The 25,004-nt window shown below is 50.3% G+C and overlaps 6 protein-coding genes across 6 annotated transcripts; 2 read left to right on the top strand and 4 right to left on the bottom strand.

Annotated features, from left to right (window-relative positions):
- Positions 1 to 1,450: 1,450 nt before the first annotated feature.
- On the bottom strand, positions 1,451 to 3,147 carry J4E82_009598 (uncharacterized protein; the record flags this gene model as incomplete). The annotated part of the gene is made up of 2 exons (XM_051735821.1): positions 1,451 to 2,985; positions 3,036 to 3,147. The coding sequence occupies 2 exons, from the start codon at positions 3,145 to 3,147 to the stop codon at positions 1,451 to 1,453; spliced, it is 1,647 nt and encodes a 548-aa protein (XP_051584417.1).
- A 6,077-nt stretch (positions 3,148 to 9,224) lies between these two features.
- J4E82_009599 (uncharacterized protein) lies at positions 9,225 to 12,469 on the bottom strand (the record flags this gene model as incomplete). Its single annotated transcript, XM_051735822.1, has 2 exons — positions 9,225 to 12,064; positions 12,115 to 12,469. The coding sequence occupies 2 exons, from the start codon at positions 12,467 to 12,469 to the stop codon at positions 9,225 to 9,227; spliced, it is 3,195 nt and encodes a 1,064-aa protein (XP_051584418.1).
- Positions 12,470 to 13,612: 1,143 nt separating this feature from the next.
- Positions 13,613 to 14,335, top strand: J4E82_009600 (uncharacterized protein; the record flags this gene model as incomplete). The annotated part of the gene is made up of 1 exon (XM_051735823.1): positions 13,613 to 14,335. The coding sequence occupies one exon, from the start codon at positions 13,613 to 13,615 to the stop codon at positions 14,333 to 14,335; it is 723 nt and encodes a 240-aa protein (XP_051584419.1).
- Positions 14,336 to 14,608: 273 nt separating this feature from the next.
- On the bottom strand, positions 14,609 to 16,691 carry J4E82_009601 (uncharacterized protein; the record flags this gene model as incomplete). Its single annotated transcript, XM_051735824.1, has 8 exons — positions 14,609 to 15,166; positions 15,226 to 15,555; positions 15,628 to 16,028; positions 16,096 to 16,178; positions 16,235 to 16,324; positions 16,377 to 16,400; positions 16,455 to 16,525; positions 16,575 to 16,691. The coding sequence occupies 8 exons, from the start codon at positions 16,689 to 16,691 to the stop codon at positions 14,609 to 14,611; spliced, it is 1,674 nt and encodes a 557-aa protein (XP_051584420.1).
- Positions 16,692 to 17,151: 460 nt separating this feature from the next.
- Positions 17,152 to 18,397, bottom strand: J4E82_009602 (uncharacterized protein; the record flags this gene model as incomplete). The annotated part of the gene is made up of 5 exons (XM_051735825.1): positions 17,152 to 17,551; positions 17,605 to 17,747; positions 17,799 to 18,023; positions 18,078 to 18,182; positions 18,233 to 18,397. The coding sequence occupies 5 exons, from the start codon at positions 18,395 to 18,397 to the stop codon at positions 17,152 to 17,154; spliced, it is 1,038 nt and encodes a 345-aa protein (XP_051584421.1).
- A 5,895-nt stretch (positions 18,398 to 24,292) lies between these two features.
- J4E82_009603 (uncharacterized protein) lies at positions 24,293 to 24,769 on the top strand (the record flags this gene model as incomplete). The annotated part of the gene is made up of 1 exon (XM_051735826.1): positions 24,293 to 24,769. One exon carries the CDS (start codon positions 24,293 to 24,295, stop codon positions 24,767 to 24,769), a length of 477 nt encoding a protein of 158 aa, XP_051584422.1.
- Positions 24,770 to 25,004: the final 235 nt, after the last annotated feature.

Here is a 25,004-nt window from a genome sequence, read left to right on the forward strand (position 1 = left end):
ACTATACCGCCTGTGCCTCTGAGCACCCCTATTTTACTTTCTCGGTTTCTATGAGCTAAGGAAATACGCTACCCCGCAAAAGATCTCGGAGACCCCTGACACGAGCTCGCTTCCACGAAGTTCATCTAGCTCTGAGACGATCACACCGGCAAGCTAGCGCTACGGGATAGACATTCCGTTTCCACTAAGGCCGTCGGAGCTTGCCTACTACAATGCCGCTGCAAGGCGAGCAGATGGAAATATCGGCTTCGCTGTTCGTCCGGCTGTACGTGCGTCGTGCGCCACCCAGAGTCACGGGGGGCTAGACGGGCTCAGCTGACATGGTGCTTCCCAGCGCTAGGAGCCGCAACACCACCGAGAAAGTATCGTGACCTTCCTTTTTCGCCTCGCGGATGCAGATGGGCCAAGGTGAGGCTGAGTGCTGACTGGCGGTGCCTCCCGGATGCTGGGTTGCGACACGTGTCCGTGCTTTTCGGGAGGTGCGGTGTGCGAAGCGTATTGAAAGTGATCACACGATGTATGGGCGATCAAAGTAGCAAGGTGATAACCTTTCTTTGAGCAGTAACATGGTTTGGTATACGCATGTTAAAGCTTATCTCAGCCGGTCGTTGGACTCCTTGCTGGTGGTATCTTGGGCTTTTGAGCTTAATGGACAACTCATCACATCCCATTTTGAACGACATGGCACATTCCCACATACACAAAGCTGTGAGTGAATGAGAATACGGAGCGGGGAAACTCGGAGCACAACTCAACGGGCTTGCGACCTTGACTACCAATTCAAAGTCTTTGACAATGGGACTTTGACCTCGAACAACCATCTCATCCTTGTCCTAAGGTATTGAAGTCGTAAGTAGATTTATACTACGACCACACTGAGATGACGTGATAGGTGTTACAGCCGCGATGCACTATCTTATCTGTGGCTCTTGAACACGTCTCCATCACGTCTGTGATGGTGCAACATGAGATAGGGATATCGGCTGCTGGGTGCATGAAGAGCCTCACGTACACATGTTCCCGTTTTTTTTTGGCGTTGTGTCACGCAAGATAGGAACATCACGCGAACGGAGCACGGAAACGCTTCATGTACATGTCTTCTTGTTGGCTTAGTGTCACGCGAGATATGGATACGTTGTTCGTGCGGTATCACGACTAGTCACTTGTTCCCTCATCTATGTTCCAAAACTGCAACACTAGATAAGGATGTTAGACATAGGTGTAGAAGACATGAGGTAGATTTGATGCAAGCCTGCCGTCCTCTTCACTTCGAAAGATAAACCGAAGCACAAGGAACAAAAAGTCAAGTCTATAGTGAGGCAAGTTAAAAAAAAAATTAAGAATCATCATTGGGGTATCTAACCTATTTAAACCAAATCACAAAATTTGCTATCCCCATTCTCTTCCCCCCCTTCCCTATATCACATCTCACTGCTCCGTCCCCCTCACTCTACCTCCTCCTCACCCCCATACTCTCAACATTATTTGCATGCGCAAGCAAGTACTTACAGCACGTCAATGTATACTTGCATGCCTTAGTCCACCCCTCATCTTTATTCAACGCCAACTTGATACTCTGATCGTGTATGCGATCCTTGCGAATCTCATACGGCATCTTGACACCTTGGGGCCCACCAGGACCCGCCAGGCTACTCTGACCTGGCGGAGAAGTAGTAGTGGTAGTAGTAGCAGAGTTTTCAACAAATTCTCCCAACTGGCGTAAGCACTCGAGGAACGCAACCATAGCCGTGTCGAATTTCCGGTGCAAGAAACCAAAGTTGATGGGAAAGTCGCCAGAAGAGTACAACTCGAGTCTGTGTTTTGAGACTTGCGGCGCATTTGCACTTGTCGCGCCGTGTGCTCCTGCATTCCTCGTCGACTCGGTTGCCGTCGTCGTCGTCGTCGAGTTCCCGCCGCCTTTAGCTTCCAGCCTCGTAATCGTACTCGTAGACCCCATAGGACACAACTCGTACCCTTCGAACTTGTAGCCTAGTCTCTCGGCTAGTGTAGCAAGTAGCAAGCACGTCTGTCCCCACGCCGCATTAATCTCCGGCCAATCCACGTAAGGGTTCGGCAGTCTTCCTAGCCTCAGGCCGTTGATAGTAGCAAAATGGTTGTCGTGCGTAATATTAAACGTATCATTATACACACTTCTCCTCTGCAGCTGGTTCAGGACCTGCGCATCATGCGCATACCGTGTGGCCAGCGCATCCCGCTCATTCTGTATCTCGGTCAACTGGGTATTAAACTCGTTGCGTGACTTCCAAAACTCGCTTTCCTCGATATCAAGACTGCGCGACTCTGCTTCCAGAGCCGCAAGCTGGTTGTCAAGATCGGCCTTTTCGTGCTCGAGGGCCTCGAGCTGCGTTATAGCAGTTGCTTCTGCTTTCCGGGCGGATGTGAGGGCGGCTTCGGCGAGTTTGACTTCGTCGGCAGAGGGCACGTCGGTGTTTGCGCGGCGGAGATAGTCGACGTAGGCGTCGCGTTCGCGGGTTGCGACGCCGAGACGCTTTTGGAGGCCGTCGATGAGGAGGTCGGTGCATTCTACGCAGATGGGGTGGTCGATGTCGGAGCGAGCCGAGAGGATCTCGAAGAGCCGGTTCGTGGTTTCCAAGCCATCTGCTAGGCTCGCGCCGCCTGGTACATTGCTTAGACTGTTTGTGAAGCTCTTCCGCCGTGCCTTGTCATTTGCGTTTGGCTTGTCGCTGCTGGCTGGTGGTTTACGAGCTGGACTGCGGGAAGTGGAGGAGGGTGGGTCTATCATCGACTCGGACATGTGGACGTCGATGAAGGACATGGCGGGGTTTTGGGCGCCTTTTGAGTGTCCCGAAGGCGGTGCGCCCTGGATGTTGCGTTTGAAGGTAGGGTTTCTGGCATCTTTGGCTGCATCTTGATACGTCTTGAGGTGCTCGGGAGGGTTGGGTGGGCGCGACTGGCGGTTGGGCGAGATTCTTGATGCTGCTTGTTCTCCTGGTACCGTCGAGTCTGTCGCGTGTTAGTATGATGTGTCGTAATCTCGTGACATAGGAATGTACCGGTCAATAGCTTGAAGGCTGCCGGATTGAGCTGGTCAATAGAGGCGTCGATGTCGATAGGTGTCCGGCATTTCTGGCAAGCCAAGCCCGTCTGCTTCTTGTCGTTGGCCATGTTGTTATGACTCGTGGTCCTTCATGTTTGAAGAAGGATGGAGAATGTAGAGTTGATAGGTGTTGGTGGAATGACGGTGTTGCGGTTCACGAACGGCGATCACCTGCGGGCCGGCCAGTGGGGTCGAGGCGTCGGGTGCCTGCCGAGGAAGTCGCGTCGCGTCTCGCGTCATCCTCACTGATTGTACCACACACTGTCTCAAAAGCGATCACTCCCCACCAATCCACCCACGCCCTCTTCGTTCCCCCGTACACATGACCTTTGCCAGAGTGGTTGCCTACACGCGCCATGGAGTCGCCAGGGATACTCCAATCCATTCAAATTGACGAAGAAAATGTCGAAAACATCATGGCGAGGCAAAAACAACGGCACAAGCGCATGCGCATACTTCAATCACCCGAGATCGGCGAAGAGGACGCTGAATACATAGAGGCAAAGCAGAAACAACAGCAAAAATTCAAAAGCCGGCTCGAGTCGATATTCGAGAAGTTCGGAAATATGAACGAGTCACAGAGCGACATAATCGACTTTAATACGAACCAGGTGGTGGTCGACAGGGGGCATCTGCGAAGAATAGACCGTCGACTTAATGGGAAAGGAAAAGGGTTGTTGGATACGTTCCTATCGACTGAGGACAGCCCGGGAGATTCGGAGGAAGGAGAAGCAAACGAAGGCGACTCGGAAGATGAATTGGCACTCCCGCAATCGGTAAAGTCCAAGACTACTGTACCACCAGAGCAAGACATGAGCAACCGACAACTGGAACCTGCCCTGACAAACGCGCAACAACCTACGTCACCCCCATCGGCCGTTTCAGCAAGATCCATGCTACAGATTGGCATACCGCAAACACCAAATGCGCCAAACCCTGTCGCAAACCTCCTACCATATATCCAATTTCCACAGACACCTGCTGGTCAAGAGGCGCAAGATGCTTTTTACACCAACTTGGCGCAAGCCCTGGTCAAAGTTCAGAATGCCCCAAATGCCCCAGTAGCCCTTGCAAATGTGGCCCCCACGCCGACTATGCCTACAACAACAGGTGACAAAGTGGCGCCTCCTACAGATCCGAAATGGTTCTATCCACCTTTGTCTGCACAACCGCACTCATGTCCAGCCGCTCAGTCGAGCCCCCTTCCAAGCCACAGCGTAGCGCCTACAGCGAAAGTGGTTGATGAACAACACGCAGACATTATAACGATAGATGCAGGCGAAAAAAGACCTTTGATGGCATTATACACAAGACCAGACGAAAGCTCGCCTACGAAGCCCAAGAGAAGCAGTCCACGAGTCGGAATCCAGAGGCGCGGCCCGCCAACGAAATACCACTTCACTCGTGAAGACGATATATACATGAGCAAGCGGAGGACAATAGATGGTGCCTCATGGGCGGTAATCTGGGGAGGCAGAGAGAAATGGAAGCGGTGGCCGATCAGCGCACTTCGCAATCGTTGGACTTTGATAAAGAATCAAGATCTACACTTGCAAGGCGCTTCTGTAGCTCCCACAATCGATTCTGTCAACGGAGGCGATCATGTCTCCACGGAAGAAGTTCCCGCCGTCTCGAAGCCACCGCACCACCTACCTACGCCAATTTCCTCCGAGCACGAAGATTGCCATCATGATCTCTTAGTTTCGATGGACGAAAACAAGCAGGACAGGTTGTCGTCAATTTCGCACTACGACGACGACGAGCTGGATCTGTTATCCCTGGCTGGATCCGATCCAGACGAAGACCATCTTCCTCCCGGTGGTGACGACACAACCGCAGTTGCAGTTGCATCGCAAGATGTAATACTCCCATCCATCGAGACAAGAGATCTTGTCGATGAAGAAGACACCATGCTAGAAGAGGACTTGCCTTCGACTCCGCAGACGCAGGATTTCGCTATGACACCCACACGAGCATCTGTAGACCTGCTAACACAAGACACCGTCATGACACCTACCCGTGCGTCTTCAGCCACAGTAAAGACCGAACCATTATCTTCGCCGACAACGCTTGTCAAACGAAAACGATCTCCACTTTTCGCTGAGATGATACCTGACTTTCAAGACAACAAAGATTGTGCACAAGAGGACTCGAGCAATGTAACAGTCGCATCACAGGAACCCTTCGAACCCGTAAGCACATCTCTCCACCACCCACCAAACCAACAAAGCACGCACACCGCACTCGTCAGCAGTAGAGATGCTTCCCTTGACCTCATCGGCGATGATGAACTCCTTCTCCCTCCTGCCGACCCAACAACCCCATCTCTCAAACGCAAACACGACGCAATCATAACGCCAATGCTCTTCCGAACGCCCATACCCCGCGATGTGGACGGCAATAGCGAAACGGGCACTACCAAGTCCACGTCCAAAGCTCACCGGAAATCCTTTCTCAAACAGGTCAAGAGGGAGTGGACAAGGAAGGGGACGCCTGCGAAGGAGAATACTACAGGGAAAAGCGCAGGGAGGAGGAGTCTAGGCGGTGCGCTGGGGAATCTGGATGCGAGGAAACGGAAGTGGATGGATGATGGGGATGATGGGAGTGAGGATGAACTTACTATACGTTAGCGAAGACTATTTATGAATATAGTTGAATGTCGTTCAATTGTGATCATGATGGCACTATCTTAGTTTGTGTTCATCTTTATACAAATACACAACCTACTTTACATACTCCTCACGGAGTCCTGTTTCATTCCTCCCAATAAATAGGGAAGTTCAAACTAATTTCCATTCTACACACCCTCATTGACATTCTGTCCGCATATCCCGTCCGCTTTCCTTTCCTCGCCCCTGCCCGCTTGCCTTGTTCTTCTTCCCTTGTTTCTTAGCCTTCTCCTCAAACCAGGGAAGACATTTGAAGTCTTGCTACCTTTCCGTTATTGAGATCTCAAAATATAGTTTCGGTGTATCTTGAGGTGCGCAGGACAGTATCCCGCGCAGCTTACCATTCCCGCATGTAATCTAAAGCTGGATTCCCTTCACGACCCAGACCAGAAGTGATCAGCTGTGCCAGATACATCCGACTCAGAGAGGTGTTTCCAGTTCGTTCCTCTTCGAACCTAATAATCGCTCGCGCAAGGTCCTCTCTGCCAAATGGTTGTTGATATACTTCCTGGCCTACAAAGTCTGCTAATGGCTTCAGACCTTTCGTCGGCTGGCCGACAATCTTCTGAAAAATACATAGCCAGTGATTTCGGTGGCGATAGTGACAGGGCACATAATTTGTGATAAAATTGTAGGCTGCGTCGATCCGTTTCTGCTCATCGTCTTCCAAAAGCTGGGTGACTTCGTTCTCCGATTTTAAGGATGCCAGGATATAGCAAGCCGGTACTCCGATGACGATCGGATAGCCGAAGGAAATCGCCATGACAACCTTGACCGCCGCCCAGGCATCTAACTGTAACAAGAAGTTTAAGCCGACGAAGAGTCCCAGAAACGAGCCTTTCAAGGAGGTCAACAAGTAGTGTTGGTAAAGCCAACTCATCCGGTAGTCGTTGGTGTGAGGAAATACTCTACCCTGCTTTGGCTTCATCCATGTCATGTCTCGATAATTCCTTGTCTGGAGATAGCGGCATTCATTTTCGAGTCGATCGAGCCGTTGCTTGCACGCCCTGATGTCTTGTATGATGGACATGGCGTATACAGTGTGGAAGTCGACCACAGTAATGTAGATAATTGCTCTCGAAAGGATGCCAGACGGCATACACATCAGAAGGCTCAACAAGCACCCGAAAAGGTTCAATAAGAACCCACACACTGTGCGTGGTCGTGTACTATCGCGGACAATCTTTTCTTCGAGATCATCTGAAACAAAGTTCACATTTATCCTGCGAGTCAACTCGAGAATGAAGTGTTGACAATTCGAATTTAGCAGTGAATATTCCCTAAAGTTATCCAGAAGACAATTTTGGGCGCCAGTGTTTTTTTCGCGGAACAATTTGTCTTGTACCTCCACTAGAAAATGGTTACTTCATTTCTGATAAGTGGCTGAGTGTAAATCGCATACGCTTTGTTTTGATAGTGTTCGGGGATACTGCCGTCGTGCCGAGCCTTTCGTCCGTATGACGCCACTTGTCCTTGTCGTTAAGGCGTTCGACCTCGTCACTCGACTTTCTTGAGCGAAATTTGGCAACGCTAGCAAAGGGAAGCGAGCCTTGACGTTCGAGGTCGAAGTAGTAGTCCCCGACAATCAACGTGTAATGTGACAGCCAGCTAGTTGGAACAATATTTTCGTAGAGGAAGACCCAACTGCGAAAAAACGGCGGGCAGGAAGCAGAGTATGATAGAGTGTAGCGCCTAAGAAACACGTCGTGCGTTTGTGCATGGCTCTCGTCGAGATCTGAGTCCTCTGGGTTGGCCATGGGTGTTGTGCCTGTCACTGCCTGAGCCCTTCCCTTCACGTTCCTCACCCTATGTCAGATGTCGATGGGTATCTGTAAAAGAACGGATAGCGCGAAGTCAGTTTATTAGTGACGTTGGCCACGTTAGTCAGCCTAAGGTTTGCGGGTTGGAGCATTTTCGCAAGGGTGGTTCAACTGGTGGAGGCGGGGCAGCCAATGGGGGCGGTGCAGATTGGACAGAGACGGCCATGAAAGAATGCTCGAATCTCCGAGTAATTGATCACTTTTTGTACCTCTTATACCAACATCGCTACTGAACCTCACCTGATATACTCTAATAAGATCCTGCTATAAGAACAGACTCTTAGTAGATTTTATAGGGTGACTTACTGCATTGGTTTGTTGCGATCAGAGAAAACGAGCTCTGAAGCATTGTGGCGGTGGCGGTGCGTGCATCGCCTCACACCGTGCTCAGCAGGCAGATGCATCCAGGGTATGTTCTTGAGTTGTATATCGTTTTTGTTCTCTTCCGATCGTATTTAATTGCTGGACTTTCATACTTTGTCCATTCGCAGTTTGCTGTATACAGATCACGGCAATATCATGAGTCGCATTTTCACGTTCTTCGAATTTCTCCTGCCTTTCCAAGCAGCAGCCTGGAAGGTTTCGTCTGCGCCAGTCAAACACATGCTTGATGCTCGGGATAAGGAAGAAAAAGATCGCTTTACCTCATTATGGAGGGACAACGCTATCGTGCAGCTAAACACCATCTCAATCACCGTATGTATCCCCTGAGCTTAGTCGCATATTGTACTGAGATTCTACCTCTAGAGTGCTCTTTTTGCCGGAGTAATCGCAGCGTCATTTACTTGGCCAGTGTTTACTCGACTGTCGTACTATGCGCAATCCAACATTCAAGCAGTCTGGTATAGTGGGTTGGCTTTGGCATTAGCCTCGATTGCGACCTCTACACAGTTAGCCGTTGCCTTGTCACGGCTAGGTAGCCACCCTGACGGTCTTAGCAACATTCGGGAAGTTCTGGGAACGCAAGGCGAGGACGACGTTTGGAGGCCAAGCAGACTTCAGCTTATCATCTGGCAAGCGCCAATATCGCTGTTGAATGCAAGTGTGGTATTTTATATAGTTGGGCTCGTTTTCGTTGTGGCAAGCTCAGTGTCTCCAAGTTCGGTCAAACACGATATTAAGGTATGGAGAGATGTCTCATTCCCCGAGAAAGTTTTATCACTAAGTGTGCAACTAGATTGTTGTGCTATTCATCTTGACTCTAGTATATGCTACAGGACTATATTCTCTCTCAGCTTACGGCCTCTATCATCGAGTCAAAGAGAGGAACGCAGTACAGCAACAACTATCTGCAACTCAGCAAAATTCATCGGGCCCAGTAAATGGGACTGTCTAGGAGAAGAGCAGATTATGTGGCAGAGTGAAGGTGTCGTGCGCAGCAGATTGATATATTAGGCTGTAGGTCAACAAACTCTTGAGAAGATGTATAAGCTTTCGATGTACCTACCACAAGTAAAAGTGAGGCAGTCGCGTGACGCTTACACCAAATTAACGTATCGCACACTAGGCAGAGCCTATTTATAAAAGAGATTAGAAGAGGGTATAATTTATAAAATAAGGCTACTATTCTAAGAATGTCTATCTCTCTCTAGCCTGTTGTGGAGATTGTTATGTTGGGAAGTGGCTGTGGCGTCCCGTTACATAAGGGGTCCCGCTTCATAGGACGGATGTTACAGTTGGATCCTTCGAGTGCCGCTCAACCCACTGTTCCGTAAAGTTCTTCGCTACCCCCTCTGTCGCAGCACTAACTCTGCGCTGTTCCTTTTTCTTCTCCACCTCACCACGCCTTGGTTCCCTACTATTCTGAACAGCGCCAACACCAACATTCTTGAGTTTCCGTTCCAACTCCATCATCCTGGTAATCAATTCGTCCTGTGAGTACCCAGCTTTGATCTTTTCCTTATCTCCGTCTTCTTTTTCTTCTTTGTCTTTCGTGTCCATCCGATTTGACGAGGAAATCCTCTCATCGTCCACCGCCCGCCCGAACATTCCTCTCAGTACACTCACGCTACGATACTTGAACCTAAACACCGCATACGGTTTGTCCAGTCCATCTAGATACTGCGGTCTGCCCACAGCATGACCATAGTGCGTTGCTCTACCTGGTCGGACGGCATGTTCGATACCCTTTGCTATAGAGGTGCGTTGAGAGATTGTCAGGCGGGCGAGTTCAGGGGCGATGTAAGTGCTGCCTGAGGAGACTGGGTTGGCAGGGATGGAAGTCGATGGGGGAGGTGGGAACTGCCAATGTGGTTGTGGAGCTGAGATTGGAATTGGTGAGAAAAGGGACGGGTGGTTTGGCCGGTATTGGGCTAGAGTTTTATTACTCATACGCTGGGGCTGATTTGATGGTGGCGGTGCCTGTGCTGCGACGGTGGTAAAGGGCGCAGGCGTGGCCTGTTGTGTAGCAGGCTTTGCAGTGTTGCGCGGAATGCCCCGTGACTGATTCTTCCAAGCTGCTTCTGGAGCTGATGGATTCTCAAAGGTGGATTTTAGAGCGGATTTCAGATCGGCTAGGTCGTTCTTGCCGTGTTTCTTCTCGATTGGAGGAATTGCTGTTGTACCCCAACCGGTCTCTTTCGTGTTCCAGCCATCAGCAACTTTGATAGTCTCGTCATCATCATCCTTCGCCCAACCATTGGAAGTGTCATCATCGGTTGACAACCAGCCTTTCTTATCATTGTCCCTAGAACCCTTGCCATGCCAACCTGTATCACTCTTCTTGCTCCAACCAGCATCCTTCTTGGTTGCCTTACCCCACAACATATTTACGGCGCCATCGTTCTTATCGTTACTCCAGGAAGATGGAGAAGACGACCGATATCCTCCTCGTATCTTGCCCTTCGTGCTCTGCACGAAATCCTTCAGCGAAGATGCGTATGGTGCAGGTGCTAAAGTACTGGCGGCAATACTAGGCTTGCGCGTTGCATCATGTACCTGAGAAGCCCATTCTGGTAGCTGCATGACCGGGACTGGCGGATCTGCATATGTGCTAGGCGGCTTTGATTGTGCATGATGCGAAGTAGCAGGAATGGGTGCATTCATGACCACCGGCGCCAACCTTGCATCCACTGAAGGCACAGGCGCTGGCCTCACATGTACTGTTTCCTCAGTCGGTGTACGATGGGAACGTCGTGATGATTTCCGTTGCTTTTCGCGCTGTGTTGACTTGGAACGTCGAGAGAAGCTCTTGGATCTCCGCCGTGGCGTGTGTATCCGGCTTCGAGAAAGCGACGGCTGGATAGTGGCATCTGAGCTACTCAACGAGACCACGGAGTCTGAAGGCCTTTTGATATGATCCCAACCTCCAATCTGTTCTTCATCTTCTGTAGCAGTCTCGTACTTTCGCCGCCGATGACTCGTCCGCGATTTGGAACGTGCTCTCCGCTGCGAATCGTGCTCCGAGCTTCGCAGCTCTTGTGAGTGGGGAGAAGTAGAAGAGTGGCGTACTGAGCTATGTTGACCGGGCTGGCTTGGTGCCCAAGCTTTACACTTTTCGCTGGAAGTTTCACACTCAGCTACTCTGTCAGCCGGCCAAGCATCTCCAGTGTCCCAGGAATCGGACGCGGCTTTGTCGCGCAAGGTCCACCTGTCGGCATTGGAAGACGTAGTCTCGTCTACCGGCGTCGCGAACCAGGTCACGCGAGTGCCTGCTCTACTCCGTGCTTTTCGCTCGCTCCAATCAGCCTGAGACTGATCCCACTGCGACCCGTGGGCGCTTTCGTGGTTGCGCGAGGACGAAGCTGCAGGCTCAGATGGGCGACGTGATGACGGACCGATATCCAAAGGAGATTCAGGCCATCCGCCAGGTGGTTGACTTGTAGTCTCTGCATCAACATTTTGTATCTTGTATCTGGTCTGATGTTCTGACTGTATATCCATCTGTCGCGATTCTTCCACCCCCTGCTTTACTGCTGCAGCGAGAAGATTGTTCAGCCACATTGGATCCATAGGCGGGGGCTGTGTAGCCCTGACACCTGAAGATTGATTGTTGTATATCTCTCCGTCGCGCGGGATGGGACCGCTGCCATATTGAACACCAGACAAGGAAAGATCGTTCGTGGTCCTTGCCCGGGGACTAACAGCCTCAGAATATATAGAGCGTGGTCCAGAACGACGAGTGATAGGTGCTGGAGGGAAGATTTCATGAGGGCTATGCGCGGTGCGACGGCTTCTCGATGTTGAGCCTTCCTGGCTGCGGGCGGTTTCCACGTAAGGTGGGTGGTAAGACGAAGTTGGAGGTGGTGGGCCGCGGCCATTGTCAAAGGGAGCGAAGAAGGAGCCCCGATCATCGTACATGGACCTTTCATTGGATGGAGAAGAGGTGTCATCCAAGTCATAGAGATGTTTAGGGTAATCTCCTGCTCCGTCAAAGTTCATCGTCGAGGCAGACTTGGCACTTCGTGTTCCAGCGCACCGTAGGACGACGACTTCGATACATCCTATGTTTTGGAGGACGTCTGGTGAACACAGATCTGGCGCATCATCTGCTGACGCTGTGACTAGTCAGCAGGTTGCGATTTTGTGGAGTCTTCGCAAAACTTACCGATGTTGAGCTTGTCAAAGGCCCACTCGCGTGCAACCATCGAGCCATCATCCTGCCTCTCTTCCTTCTGACGTACGCGAAAATCGACAAGAGAGCGGCTATCTAAAGGCTTCCGAAGCTTCAAGTCTTGCCTGTTGCGGTTGCACTGGTAAACTCCGTCGACGTAGACAAAGATTGCAACGCCAGGAGCGATGAACTTGTTGGATGTAAGGTGAATCGAGAAGGTCTGTGGCTTGCTGGGTACGGGAATGAAGGTTTCGACGAAACTATCGCCGTACGTAGTACCGAACTCCTGCAATGCCTGTTGACTTTCCGATAGCTCGATCGCGCAGTTGAGGTCCTTCAGTGAGGGCATGATCGGACTGATGATCTTTCAAAAGGACTGCCGTGCTATGAACGAAGAAAAGGAGCGATCCTGGTGATGATATCTCAATGAAATTCTGTTCCGTATGTGGGTTGTGTTAAAGTGAGTGCTTGTTGTCACAGCGACCAATCAGTGTCGAGTGATAGTGAAAGCTCAAGAATGATCAATCAACATTTCAGCCAAGAGACGTGGGGCATGAGCATTCACATATCACCTCCAGGTACAAAATTTGGAGCAGAAGACGACAATCGATGTACGACTTACTGTGAGTGAAAGATACGAAAATATATTTACCAGTCGACAGCGCTATCATGCGATATCGGCAGCTGTCTGCTTCACGAGCACCCTACTTCACGTTTCCCAGCCTACCGCATATAGGCAAAGAAAACGAAACTCCGCTCGACTATGGCTGCAAACAGAGCTATTCGAAACGCACGCGATCTCCTTGGCTGCGGACAGTGTGCCCTAGGTGGCATTGCAGTAAACGATGACTCGCAGCGTGCATCGAAAGAATCCCAAAATATCTAGCACGAGACAGATGTGTCCGTAGATAGAGGGAGACAAGCGTTATTATTCACGTGTTCGGTGACTATGGGGTGTGGGGGAGAGAGACATTGGATGAAGATGAGATGACGGAGGCTGCACTGGCCAGCCGAATCCGCTAGCTTCTTTGGGCATAGTCCGTCTGTCGCTAGCATGCCCTGGCTGGTCTTGCTAGATAAGTACTCAGGTCCTTCAAACTCTTTGGAGTACAGTCTGAGCCGACAAGCGTCAAGTCCAAGCCGTACTTAAACCTCAACAGCGCTGACTCCAAAGTTCAAGAATGGGGTCAATCAGGCACCAGCGCCGCTTGCACCACGCTTGCACTAGGCATCCGAACCATGGATCGGGTGTTATATATCCCGCTCATCTCAATTCCTCTTTGGAGAATCAGCTCTTCAGTGGGTCTCTTGTCTATTGTTTTAGTATGATAGTAAGCCAGTTGAAGACCAGTCATTACGATAGCACGCACAGCTGCACCGGATCGATCGTCATCGACAGCGAACAGACACCACAAGACGCACGCCAGGACACCATTTCGCATATCGAGGTTTTCACGCCCAAAAATTCTCGGTTACTTGTTCAGCGATCAGTATGTCATCTACCAATCGAGTGACACGCGATCGACGCAAGCGGCCAAAACTCGAGCATAAAACTACAGACGACAAAAACTTGCAACCACATCCTGTCGAAATTTTCTCAACTGTAGTACATCCGGATATAGCCATGCTAGAATCAGAAACCAAAGTCGGTGACGCTGGTGTCTGTCAAGCCATCACTGCGCGGAATCAATTCGATTCACCCTTCCTGCGGTTACCAAGCGAGATACGCAATCAGATTTACAACTTTGCGCTCGGAGACAATGAGATCTATGTCATTTCCAGTGGTGACCAAAAGTCACAGCTATGGGGTCGCTCTTTAGGGCAAAAGATCTGGAGTCTCAAACCCATCAAACAGATCATGGCCATCAACTTGCCACTCGCATGTACCCAGATCCGTCATGAGCTCGGAGAGTACTACGCTTTCACTTTCAATTCGTTCGGCGCGATGACGGATGTAGGCACCGGGCCACTACTGCAACAACTTACTTCTGCTCAAAGGCATAGGATTGAAGTACTTACGTCAAACTATGCTTACCCCATCGAAAACAAAATTTCCTACTATGAACACATTTTTACCCTAGTACCAAATCTAAAGCGACTGGTCCTGAGAGATATGACTGCTATGAAAGCTCAAGAAAAGAAGAACACAGTCGATCGTATCCGGGCGGTTTGTAACAATAAGGAGATGGAAGTTGAGATCTTGGATATCTGCTGATCTCAATGGAATACGTGGAGGCTGGGTTGAGCATGTGGAATCAGCCTTCGCTTCTGGAAAGGCATTTACGAGGTGGATTAGGCAGGCAGAGGTTGACCGACGTGACTTGGTCATGCAACGAACCCGATTACGCTGCTTGATTGATCAGTACGCTTTTGTATTCAGGACGAGAAGAATTATTTTTATGCACAATTACACAGGCTCCAAGCGGTATTCGAAATATACTAAACACCACTCCCCTGCACCCAAACAATCCAAACACCCACCCATACTCTACGTACTCCCCAAATCATGCCTCTGCTCAATCACACTAACCCTTCCACTGAGATCTCGCTCATCAATCTCAATAACAGGCCCATGATACGTCTTCCTCGCCCAAACCGCATAATAAATCGCACTGATCCCAGCGATGGCACCCGTGACCAAAACAGCCCAATTCATATTCGCAGGCGTGACAGCAGCAAAGCTCGGCCAGAAGCTAAAGAAAAAGACGAAACTAAGATACGCACAAGCAAAGACATTGTTTGCGATGCCGATGGCTCCGGGAAGGCGCCAAGGGCCCCAGACGGTGCGTGACATTCCGTCCCTGGTTGTGGAGGAAGATGTTGTGTCCGTGTCGAAAGCTTCGCTGGGGGTGAGAATGGCACCGGTGCAGCGGCGATAAAGAAGAAGAGATGATGTGAGCAGGTAAGACGAGAAGAGACCGGCGATAGCGACGGAGATTACACCGTTGAAGGCGACGGTTGATCCGATGTTTACGAGGGCGAGTAGGCAGGCGATGAAGCTTGTGAAGGCTACAGCGTAGACGGGGATGGACGTACGATCGCTGACCTGGTTGGAATTAACACTGCTTCTTTCCTCTCACATAAATAAAGGGGCTGTATACATACCTTGCTCAAAGTTCTCCATCCAGGTAGTCCTCTGTCTCGGGCAAAGGCCCAACATATCCTTGATGTTGACGCGGAGAAGCCTACGTTCGCGCTGATGGTAAGTACCATGACGATCGATGCCATGACTGCAGCACCGGATCGCGATTGCACAGCGCGGTGGAATATGGCCATGAAAGGGAAAGCAGGATTCTCATCGAGCACTTCGTCGAGGTTGCCCATGCGGAGAAGCACGGTGAGGATCATGGCGAAACCGAGAGAGCCGTTGATTGCAATGCCGGTCATGATGGAGCGAGGCACTACAACCTGTGCATTGTGGATTTCTTCGGACAACTATAACAGCATGTTAGTGCTTTGCTGCGAATTGTAGTGGCATGCATTCGTCTCTTTTATGAGCATACTCACATGAATTGGCCCGTCACCACCAACAAAGGCAAATACACTCCCCATGATTCCAACACAAAAGCTCAATCCTTGGCTTTGCCAGCCACCCATGTTGACAAATGTCGTAAAGATCTCTTTAGCATTGCCCTGCGGTCCTAGCACTAGAAGAGGGATCAAGATGGCGAAGAAACCCAGGATATGCAAGACCAGTAGCGCGCCTTCGAACTTGGGCAGTAGCCATCCGGCAGCGATATTAATGAAGACGCAGAAGGCGATGATGGCCCAGTAGAGGAGGGTAACGTGCCAATTTTGCGGGACGTAGGTGTCAGGTTGGCAGAGCATGAGGAGACCTTGGATGAGACCGCCGGTCAGGAAGGCGCCGGAGCCAAGAGAGGCGAGCCAGCCGCATAGTGTGAGCCAACCTATACAAAAGTGTGTTAACAAACGATCAAGTCATGAAGTTTGGAATTTGGAAGAAAATTGCCGTACCTGAGATGTAGCTAAGCAGTCTCGCAGAGCTTGGAGGAGCAAGCATAGACACCCAATGGTACTGACCACCAGATGTAGGCGCCCTTGGTTCATTCTTAGCAATTGGCCTTTGTTATACTGGACTTCGATTGCCACTCACATTGAGACAAGCTCGCTGAGAACCATGAAGACGGATACAGTGCCTACCCAGACGGTAAGGTAGCCATAGATGACACCAGCCGGCCCACCACTTCTTCTTTCAGCATACAGTCTCTTCGTCAGTACGTCGTACCATTACTCACTTTTGGAAACCGACCAGGAACAGCCTTAGACCTTGTTAGTTACGTGTCAATGTAGTACTGGGGTGTTGTACAACTAACACAAGAGATCCTTCCCAGGTGATCAAAACGGTACAGCTGAATCCTAGGATGGATAGGAAACCAAACCGGCGCTGCAATGCCGTTAGTGATGTAAGCAAAAGCTGTAGAGATGATACGTACCTTTAGCACAGCTTTCTTTCCCAGTCTCGCTAGCGCAAGGTCGTCGGTCTTGTTGGTGGACTGAGTCGGCGAGACGATCAGCTCGACATCGCCACTCTTGGTCGTAGACGACGCCATTGTATCACCAACACGAGAAGGGAAACCGAGAAGAAAAACAATCAAGGGACCTGTGATACGAATAGATGATGAAAGGGAAAGAGAGATGAGCGCAAAAGAATAAAGCGAGAAACGAATTGCCGTAGGAACAAGTACTACAGCAGCTGCATAGATGAAAAGCGGCTTATGCACAACATTCCAGCCGAGATGGACTTGTTGATCCTCGTACAAGATCCTTACCGTTACCCTATATCCCGCAAACCAATAAAATCACACCACCGTGTCCCGGTCCGGACCACCTACTCAAAGAAAACTAGGCGCATATGCTGCGGCATACGTGCCGTGCCACATGCAAGGCGAAACGAGGGTATAGCAGGGGTGCGCGCTCGCTGCAATGAACGCCAAATTTTTGCATGTGTTGGTATGTACATTTTGAAAGCTCGTCTACTATGGATATATTCGCACTGTAGTGCTATGGTTTTCACTGCGGTATTGTTGTAGCCGGCATGTGGGCTACGGGGTCTACCTGCACTGCCCAACTCTTCGATACCTTGATGCTTCTATCGGGCCCGCCCTGAGAACGGGTAGAATGCTCTGAGCGCCCTGACCGTGATATGTCCATGAGCTGGTACCCTTTGCTGTCGTCTTTGGAGGTATGCTCCCCTCGACGACGTAAGTCGTCCAAACGCATCAGCCCCGATTCGAAACCCTCCATAAATAATTTGGTGTATGGAAGGCATGTTGTCACAATGGCAATACATTGTACAATCTGGTTGCAGATGGTTGATCGCCAATAACCGAGTGTCAGATCGTCCTTCAGAGCAGCATCGGTGCTTTCGCCGTTGAAGAAGCCAAGCTGGATCGCAGCAGCAACGAGAACGCTACGAAGAGATTGTCAGTACTGACTGGAGTGCGTTCGAAACTTCGAACTTACAGCAGTCGACATGAGAATAAAGTCATGACCGCCGCCTTCCGTTGTCGTCGTATTTGAAGTTGTGCTGTTATGACCAATTCCAGTGCCACGATCGCGATCTCCGTTACGATGTTGAAACAGGAAACGATATTCCACCAGGTCAACTATCCATAGTCAGTCACAAGGCCGAATCGGCATCTGTGCAGTTTACTAACACGGTCGATGCATCGATCCAATGTCCTGTCCCACGGCCGTGGTAGCCGGCATTCGAACGCTGCGACTAATACGGAACACACCAGCCACAGAGTTATCACAGCCAGGACGCCAAAGTTGATTCTACGATGAAGTTCGGAGGGCGTCAATTGATGGACGAATGCTACGACAGCAAGCTTCGAGAAGCCAAGGGAGACGATGAAGAGGATCATCGCAGCGTATTCACACTACACTCATATCAGCATTCCTGACCAGGTACTCGAGCGGACGTATGAGATTACTTTGAGGTTCGACTCAATCTGGTATCCGTCTAAGGTCGCAATCGGTGTGCCAAAGCCGTAGTGAGCTTGCAGTGACACTGCGATCGACTGTGCGACGCAGAATACCTGGTCAACTCCGTTAGTCAACGCTCGCAGCATTCTGGTGTTGAACTTACCAAGGCTGCAAGAACGAGCCATGACTCGATCGTGAGGCTCCGGAACACATAGAACTTGATACCGGCGTGCGTGAAGAATGCCAACAGACTGGTAACAAGAGTGAACCAAGTGAGGATCTGAACGATGGGCGTCCGATTCAAGTCCGATATAATGACTTGATTCATCGTCGTAGACATGCGCTATGATGGCTGTTGAGCGGAGACCGATCTACGACTATCGCGAAAATGACCATGTTGTATGGTTTGTGGGGTGAGCGGCGCGGGTAGCCAAAAGCAGGGTGAGTGTATCAGGTACGGACCCGCCGACACGGCTCTCTTCGTGAAGAGTAGTACAGCGACGCGGTGCGACCTGCAGCTACGCAACAGCGCCAACGCCAGAAAACTATAGTGAAGCTGTCGCGTTGGGCACAAAGCGGCTGGCATGCCGGCTAAAGGAGCCGTTCATTACCTTATGCCGCCCTCGAGACCTTGTGGGTTTCGACCGGAATAATCGAAAAGAATGCTTACGCAGCTAAAGCTTTCTTGCGAAACGTTCTGGCAAGTACACGCATGACACTGCTCATCATGGTAGACTTCGTGCCATGCAAGCGGTGTCAAGTAGATGCACGAACACAGGCACGTGTTCCGAGGTTGTTGTCGACGAAGACCTCGATTGATCCCGAGGTGGTTTGAGCCGCGCGTTTGTTGAACGTATCCTTGCCCCAGTTGGCAGGTAAGACAGCAAATTTTCCAGCTTTCCGGGACGCAATCTAGAGAGCATGCACGCAGTACTCGGTCTTCAGGCGAAGCGGGAACCCGATCATCACACTAAATCAGTGCCGGGAGCGGTCCGCATCATTGGAGTTAGCTCTTCATCGTCGCTTAATCGGACGGATGCCTCCATTGATATATAGCGCGATGGCGTGACGCTCGCTTGCGGAAAACGATGGTCTTCTTTTCGTGAAGTGGATGGTTCAGGAAATTGTAGCAGCATGCCTGACGGCGAAGCTGATTGGCTTGCGGTTGGGCGGAACAGTATGCCACTTTATCCACAAGCGGAGTCGCCGAAACATTAAGAAAGCTTCCCGTTGTAGGACTCTCGATTGAAATACACGAATTTCTAGCCAAATGTCGCGGAGAACGTGTTGAAACTGGTGACACGAACTCTCGATAGGAGGATTCAGGATGACATCGCGCCAAGCCGCTAGATGAAGCTAGGCCTCAGCGATGGTGTGTCTCCTTGTTTGACTTGCGCGGAGTACTACCAACCATCACACTACGCAAGAAGATGTTATCCGGACTAACGCAGCGGCACATCCCAGAAACGGGCGAAATCTTAGATACATAACGGTATTTCCGAATGTGGCGGGTAAATCCTGCAGGCTGCGAGCTACGCGATAACAAGCTCTGGACCGAGGAATTTCATCTGGACCCCGTCCCGCCTGGATGATGAATCCATGGCTCATCGATTCACTGGTGTGCTGTAGAAGGAACCTGCCGACAACGAGCAACGGGTTTTTCATGCAAACATATCTTGCTAGAAATTACCCAGTAAAGAGGTCGCCCCAAGACCATGAGTCCTACCTCGGTCTAGCACCTCGAATCCTCCCTATCTGCCGTACATTGCCGTCCAAAAATGGAAGAAGGAAGTGTTTCGACCATTCTTCCAATTGCGCTGCAACGTTGATTTATTGGCCCAAAAACTAACATCCGCAAAAGCCTGCAAAACAGTCAAGAGGTCGACAACCGAGATGTAATTCGACGGTCTACTCTTCTCCCACCCGATCTTATCCGACTCGTATCCTTAAGAAAGACTTCGAGCACTCAATACAGATAATTCTGTGGAGCGCTAAGCGAGATCCGGATCGCGCATCTTCAAGGACTCTCACGGTTACTGGTCCCAATGCTCATCATTGACAAGCGCGAGTCCCAAATCTTGCATGATGGCATCCTTCGCCTTATTTGTTGGTGCCCACAGCGGGTCACGTCCCGCATAGTAATTCTTCCCAACGACGATATGGGTTGCGCGAAGCGAAACACTAGCCTCACCGCATGTTTGCCTGTTGGCGTATGATACAGCGAACCAATGGCGTGTTTTCTCACTCGCAAGCGTCGCTGCTAGAGGATTCGACTCTCAAACCAGATAAAGTGGATGGATCCAGTGAGTACGTTGTCGCGAATATCGTTTTGTATGCCTGCGAGACCCCGAGCAAGGGACGATGGATCCCGGCAACGTGCTTCAAGACTCAATTTTGCTGACGATAGCGAGAAGCGCCAGTAAAGCTTGGATGTGTTAGCGGGCAGACTTTTATGGTAACCAGTTCGACTCACAAGTACCAACAGTCAGTATGAATGCAGCGACTGTGAAAGCCGTCTGTGCATCACCACCTTTCGCTGTCCATGCAACGCCCACTACTGTCGCTACTACCCACGGCACTGATCCAACGAGTCCAATGCGGAAACCGCTCCAACCTTCAACAAACTCTAGAGCATGACGTCGGTCAGCTTGACGAAGACGAAATACCCATTCAATTCATTCCAATTCTGTTTTGATGCTCTCCGGATGTCGATACGCGTAGAACACCTCCTGAAGGGTGAAGTCGTCCATCGGAACAACTTCTGGACGGGTAGTAGGCGTATATGATAAGAGCCGAATTTGCCTCAGCGTTTTGAGCGACAGGTACCGTCTCCAAAAGCCACAAATGTGCTGTTCATACTCTTGATGGAGTGCATGGAAGAACTGTTGATCGTTGCAAATCATATCGAGTTTTTCGTCCCAGAATTCCTTTGGAATATCGGGTATAGACGCAGCCCATCTGGTTTTACTGGCAACCCGAATCTGGCGTCTTATACAGCCCTGCCTGCCAGATCTATAGCACATCAGATTCAAAGAGCATGTTGGCTTGCTTGAACTATCGACTTTTGGCGAAGTAACCTCTTGGGTCGGAGGGAGAACAGAAGGCTCGATCACTACACTAGGAGTGTGTGGGCTAGGGTACGGCGAACTGTTGTAGTCCGCTAATGACCTTGAGCTGGCAGGTGATGGAGATCTTGCCTCGACTGGAATACGATCTCTAGAATACGGGAGATACCTCGGAGTACCCCGTCTCTTGAGAGGGCGCGCAAAGAGCTGTCCATTTTCGTCCTCGTTGTTTTCCTCTCCCGCTATTGAGAACATCGCCTCATTGGTCGTGTCCAACGTCGAGGCCTGGTGTTCTGCGGTAGTTCGCCGTTGTGGGTCACATACAACTTCGGGACGAATGTAATGTTCGAAGTCCAGAGGGCTTTGTGTAGCTTGGTATTGAGATAAGCGAGGAGGGTCAACTCCGTAGGCTGTTGTTGATGCTGCTGGTATCGACCCCAGTCCCTTGGTAGGTGAAGTTGGTCGCACATTGAAATTACGTTCAAAACTTGTGAGCCACTTCATTTTCTGACGTTCAGTTGGAGTTGCGCAGGATATGGAAACCCTGCAGCATTGAGATATCTGTTGTCGCTTTCAGCCGCGGCTGACTTTTGAATTGTATTCCGCTGCGCCACCGCCACCACCGCCTTGTGACTCCTAATCAGAATAAAAGCTCAAGGCAGCTCAGAACAAGAAGCAGGCCAAAGCCGCAGTAAGTGCATGTCTCCTGAATCGATAAGAACATACGAGCTAAGTTCAAACATTCTGGTTGGCTATGCTACTTCAATACGCACATGGCCTGGTGGGATTGGGGGCTCGGCCTTTGCTAGCGGTTTGTGACGAGCCTGTTGTATGTTGGGATCATACGCCGTATAGACGATTAGTAATGGTTCCAAGAAGCACAGCCTTCGGAGTATTATTATCGGTGGATAGCTTCGACAGCAGACGAAAGGTTCCAGACAAAGCCACTAAAGTCATAGTCTGCAGGTGGGGTGATCAGGACCACATGCCAAAAAAGCAAGAGCACCATCCCTGATTTGGATAACATTGGCGTATGTAGTTTGTCGGAAGCGTTCGTCTCGCTTCCCAACGACTGATCTATCGAGACGACTTACCCAGCTTCCAATTCTTTTACGCCCTTCTAAGAAGATATACATCCAATAACTATATGTTTGCGACAATCATAACACCATCTACGTACATAACCCTCATACTGACCAACCGCCTTCCAAGAGGGATTGACAGAATCATGATACCTGTCGAACAGCTGTTAGCCCTGAGGGGCGCAGGAAAAGATGCCTAACTGTCTGTATGACGTAGCATAAGACTATCACTGCTCTAGAAAGACTTGGCTGTTCTTCTGTCCTTGTAACGTCGTACTGGAGCATTCCATGAGTCATCGGAAACAATGCTCGATGGTTCAGTCATCATTGTGATTGCATTTGCATTTGTGTAAAATGTGTGTGTCATGATTATATATATTTTTGACTGCGCTCCCAGTCAAGATTCCCACAGATGATACAACTACCCACGGCACTGATTCACTAGTAGCATGCGATATCATAGGGATTTACGCTAGACCAAAGGACGTAGATTGGGGGTGGTGCTACCCTAGACTACAGTTAATGTATAAGCTCATGTCGGGCGCGAAGAGCGACAAAGAAAGCGGTCTCAAATTGGCTACCAACCTTTACACTAACACAAGACATTCCCCGTTCTGCACTTCCTCAACCTTAACTTCCTTCATCACCTCCCCTTCTCCTCTTTTCTCCTGCCCCAACCCCCACTCCAACGTCCTGAAGATATCATTAGCAAACCACCACACCAAACCTCCATAACTCAGCTGATCATTATGTGTACTAATCCAATACTTCGCTCCACTCTCCCTATACAACTGCAGTCCACTCGCTACCCCGAAAGTAGTTTGCCAATTCCAAGTCCAACTCTCCTTGAGCCCATGCAGCATTGCAAGAGTAGAGAAGCTAGGGGTAGAGCGGTGCAGAAACATCTGCAGAGCTTGCGTGGAAGTGTGCAGACCGTGCGGCGAATAGAGAACTGCTTCATACGTGCCCGGTTCGGGGGTCCAGATCAAAGCACTGAGGAAGTTGAGTTCGTGATGTCCTTTGATGCGAAAGATTGTTAGGTAGGAGGGGAGGATGGGACTTGGGTGCAAGGTCATCCAGTCGCCGGTGAACGTGTCTTGCTCAAGATCTTTGTAGGTGGTGATGGTCTCGAAGTGATTAAGTTTCTTGATGATGAGAGCTCCTTCTGGCGTGGTGAAGACAGGAACTGAAGAAGAGAAGGTTAAGAGCGTGGGTGTGTGGAGGTGATCTCCATAATTCAAGTTTACGAGTATGGCATCCACTGGAGATTTGCCGTTGGCCGTCTGAATTGTGGAAGACGCGACAATGCCTGCTTCGGCTGCTGCGGACTCAATTTCTAGCACAAGTCGTTCAACGCCTGCGCCATTTCTGACGGCAGGTGGGGACGATAAAGCAAGAAAGACTATCCATGACGACACTTGAACTTCGGGTCCATTGAGCCAAGGGTCGTGCACGATATGGAAGTATGCCTTGCCTGTACTTTGGCGCTCCGCAAAAGGTCGAGGAAAGGACAGAAGCCATGAGTTGTCACCGTTCAGTGACGTGAAGATAGGTCGTAGCTTTTGCTTGGAGTCGAAATGCGTTTTATACTTGGCACCACGACTGGCGGTCATTGCGATGAAGGCTGTGTGTATTAATGTCAAACGGAGGCGCTCTCAAACAAAAATATTGGGGCGTGGCTCCTCAATATACTGGGCATCGAGCAGTGCAGCTGATCTCCTCTCCAGGGCGTTAAGCCGTCAGCACGACGCAACCCTGGTCGGTGGCTGGCACCACAATGCCCAGCACCAATCAAGATCTACACGGACGATAGACTGGTATCAGAGCTTATGTAATAACCTTGGCGGATTGTGGTGGTCAGCAGCTTGTGGCTGTGCATCAGCCTGTTTATGATAGGACCACAAACGCGATCAAGAAAACTGCTGACATGGACATCAAGTTCTTTCCCAGAAATCTACGCAATAGAGCCCCGCACCAAGCTTCCTTCAAAAATAGTGGCACGCCTGACAACCCCACGTACTCATATGCACTCGCTCAAAACTCTCACTAATCGCAATCTTTGTCAACACCTCCAACATGACCTCTGAAGATACCTTCAAAGCGACTGGCGACCTCAAACAAGACAGCCCAGTCGCCCGCTCAGACCCCCGCGATGACGCGAGCCTTGCAACCCTAGTAGATTCAACTCCAACAATGCCCCCCAATCGACAAACAACTCAAGAGTCGCAAGCAGCCAAAGAATCTTATAGCGACTACATCAAGAATCTGCCACCGCCATTTTGGGAAACCAAGACACCGAAGACGAAAGCAGCGAACGACGAAGTGATCGCGACCAGAATCAACGCGGTATGCGCGCCAGTCACAGCCGAGCAGCGCGAAGAAGATGAGCGCCTGAAAACTATGTCTTGGCGCGAGCGGTGGCGCGACCGCAAAGCGAAACGAGAGGCTAAAGAGAAGAACAAAGATCCTGATATAAGACCTGTAGAGACGGGAAGCCGAGCACAGCTAAACGTCTTTGGTAGCAATATCAAGGAGAAGCGGGTAAAGCGGTGACGTGCCTCCACAAGGAATGTGCTGCAGATTGCATAGGAAATTACACAACAACAAAAATAGACAACCGCTATAGTATGCCCGCATCTCTGTAGCACCGTTGTGAAGAGCATGTTTTAACTTCGTTTGCTGGCTTAGTCGTTACCCGCATGATTTGCATCCACTCCCACAGCAATGCCTCTATAATTCCCTAGCCTTTGTTGGAAATTCTACTAGGAAGTGCTGTTAGAAAGTGTTT

The sequence above is a fragment of the Alternaria postmessia genome, assembly GCF_024291825.1.
Source record: "Alternaria postmessia strain BMP 2775 chromosome Unknown scaffold_95, whole genome shotgun sequence".
NCBI classification, from domain to species: Eukaryota; Fungi; Ascomycota; class Dothideomycetes; order Pleosporales; family Pleosporaceae; genus Alternaria; species Alternaria postmessia.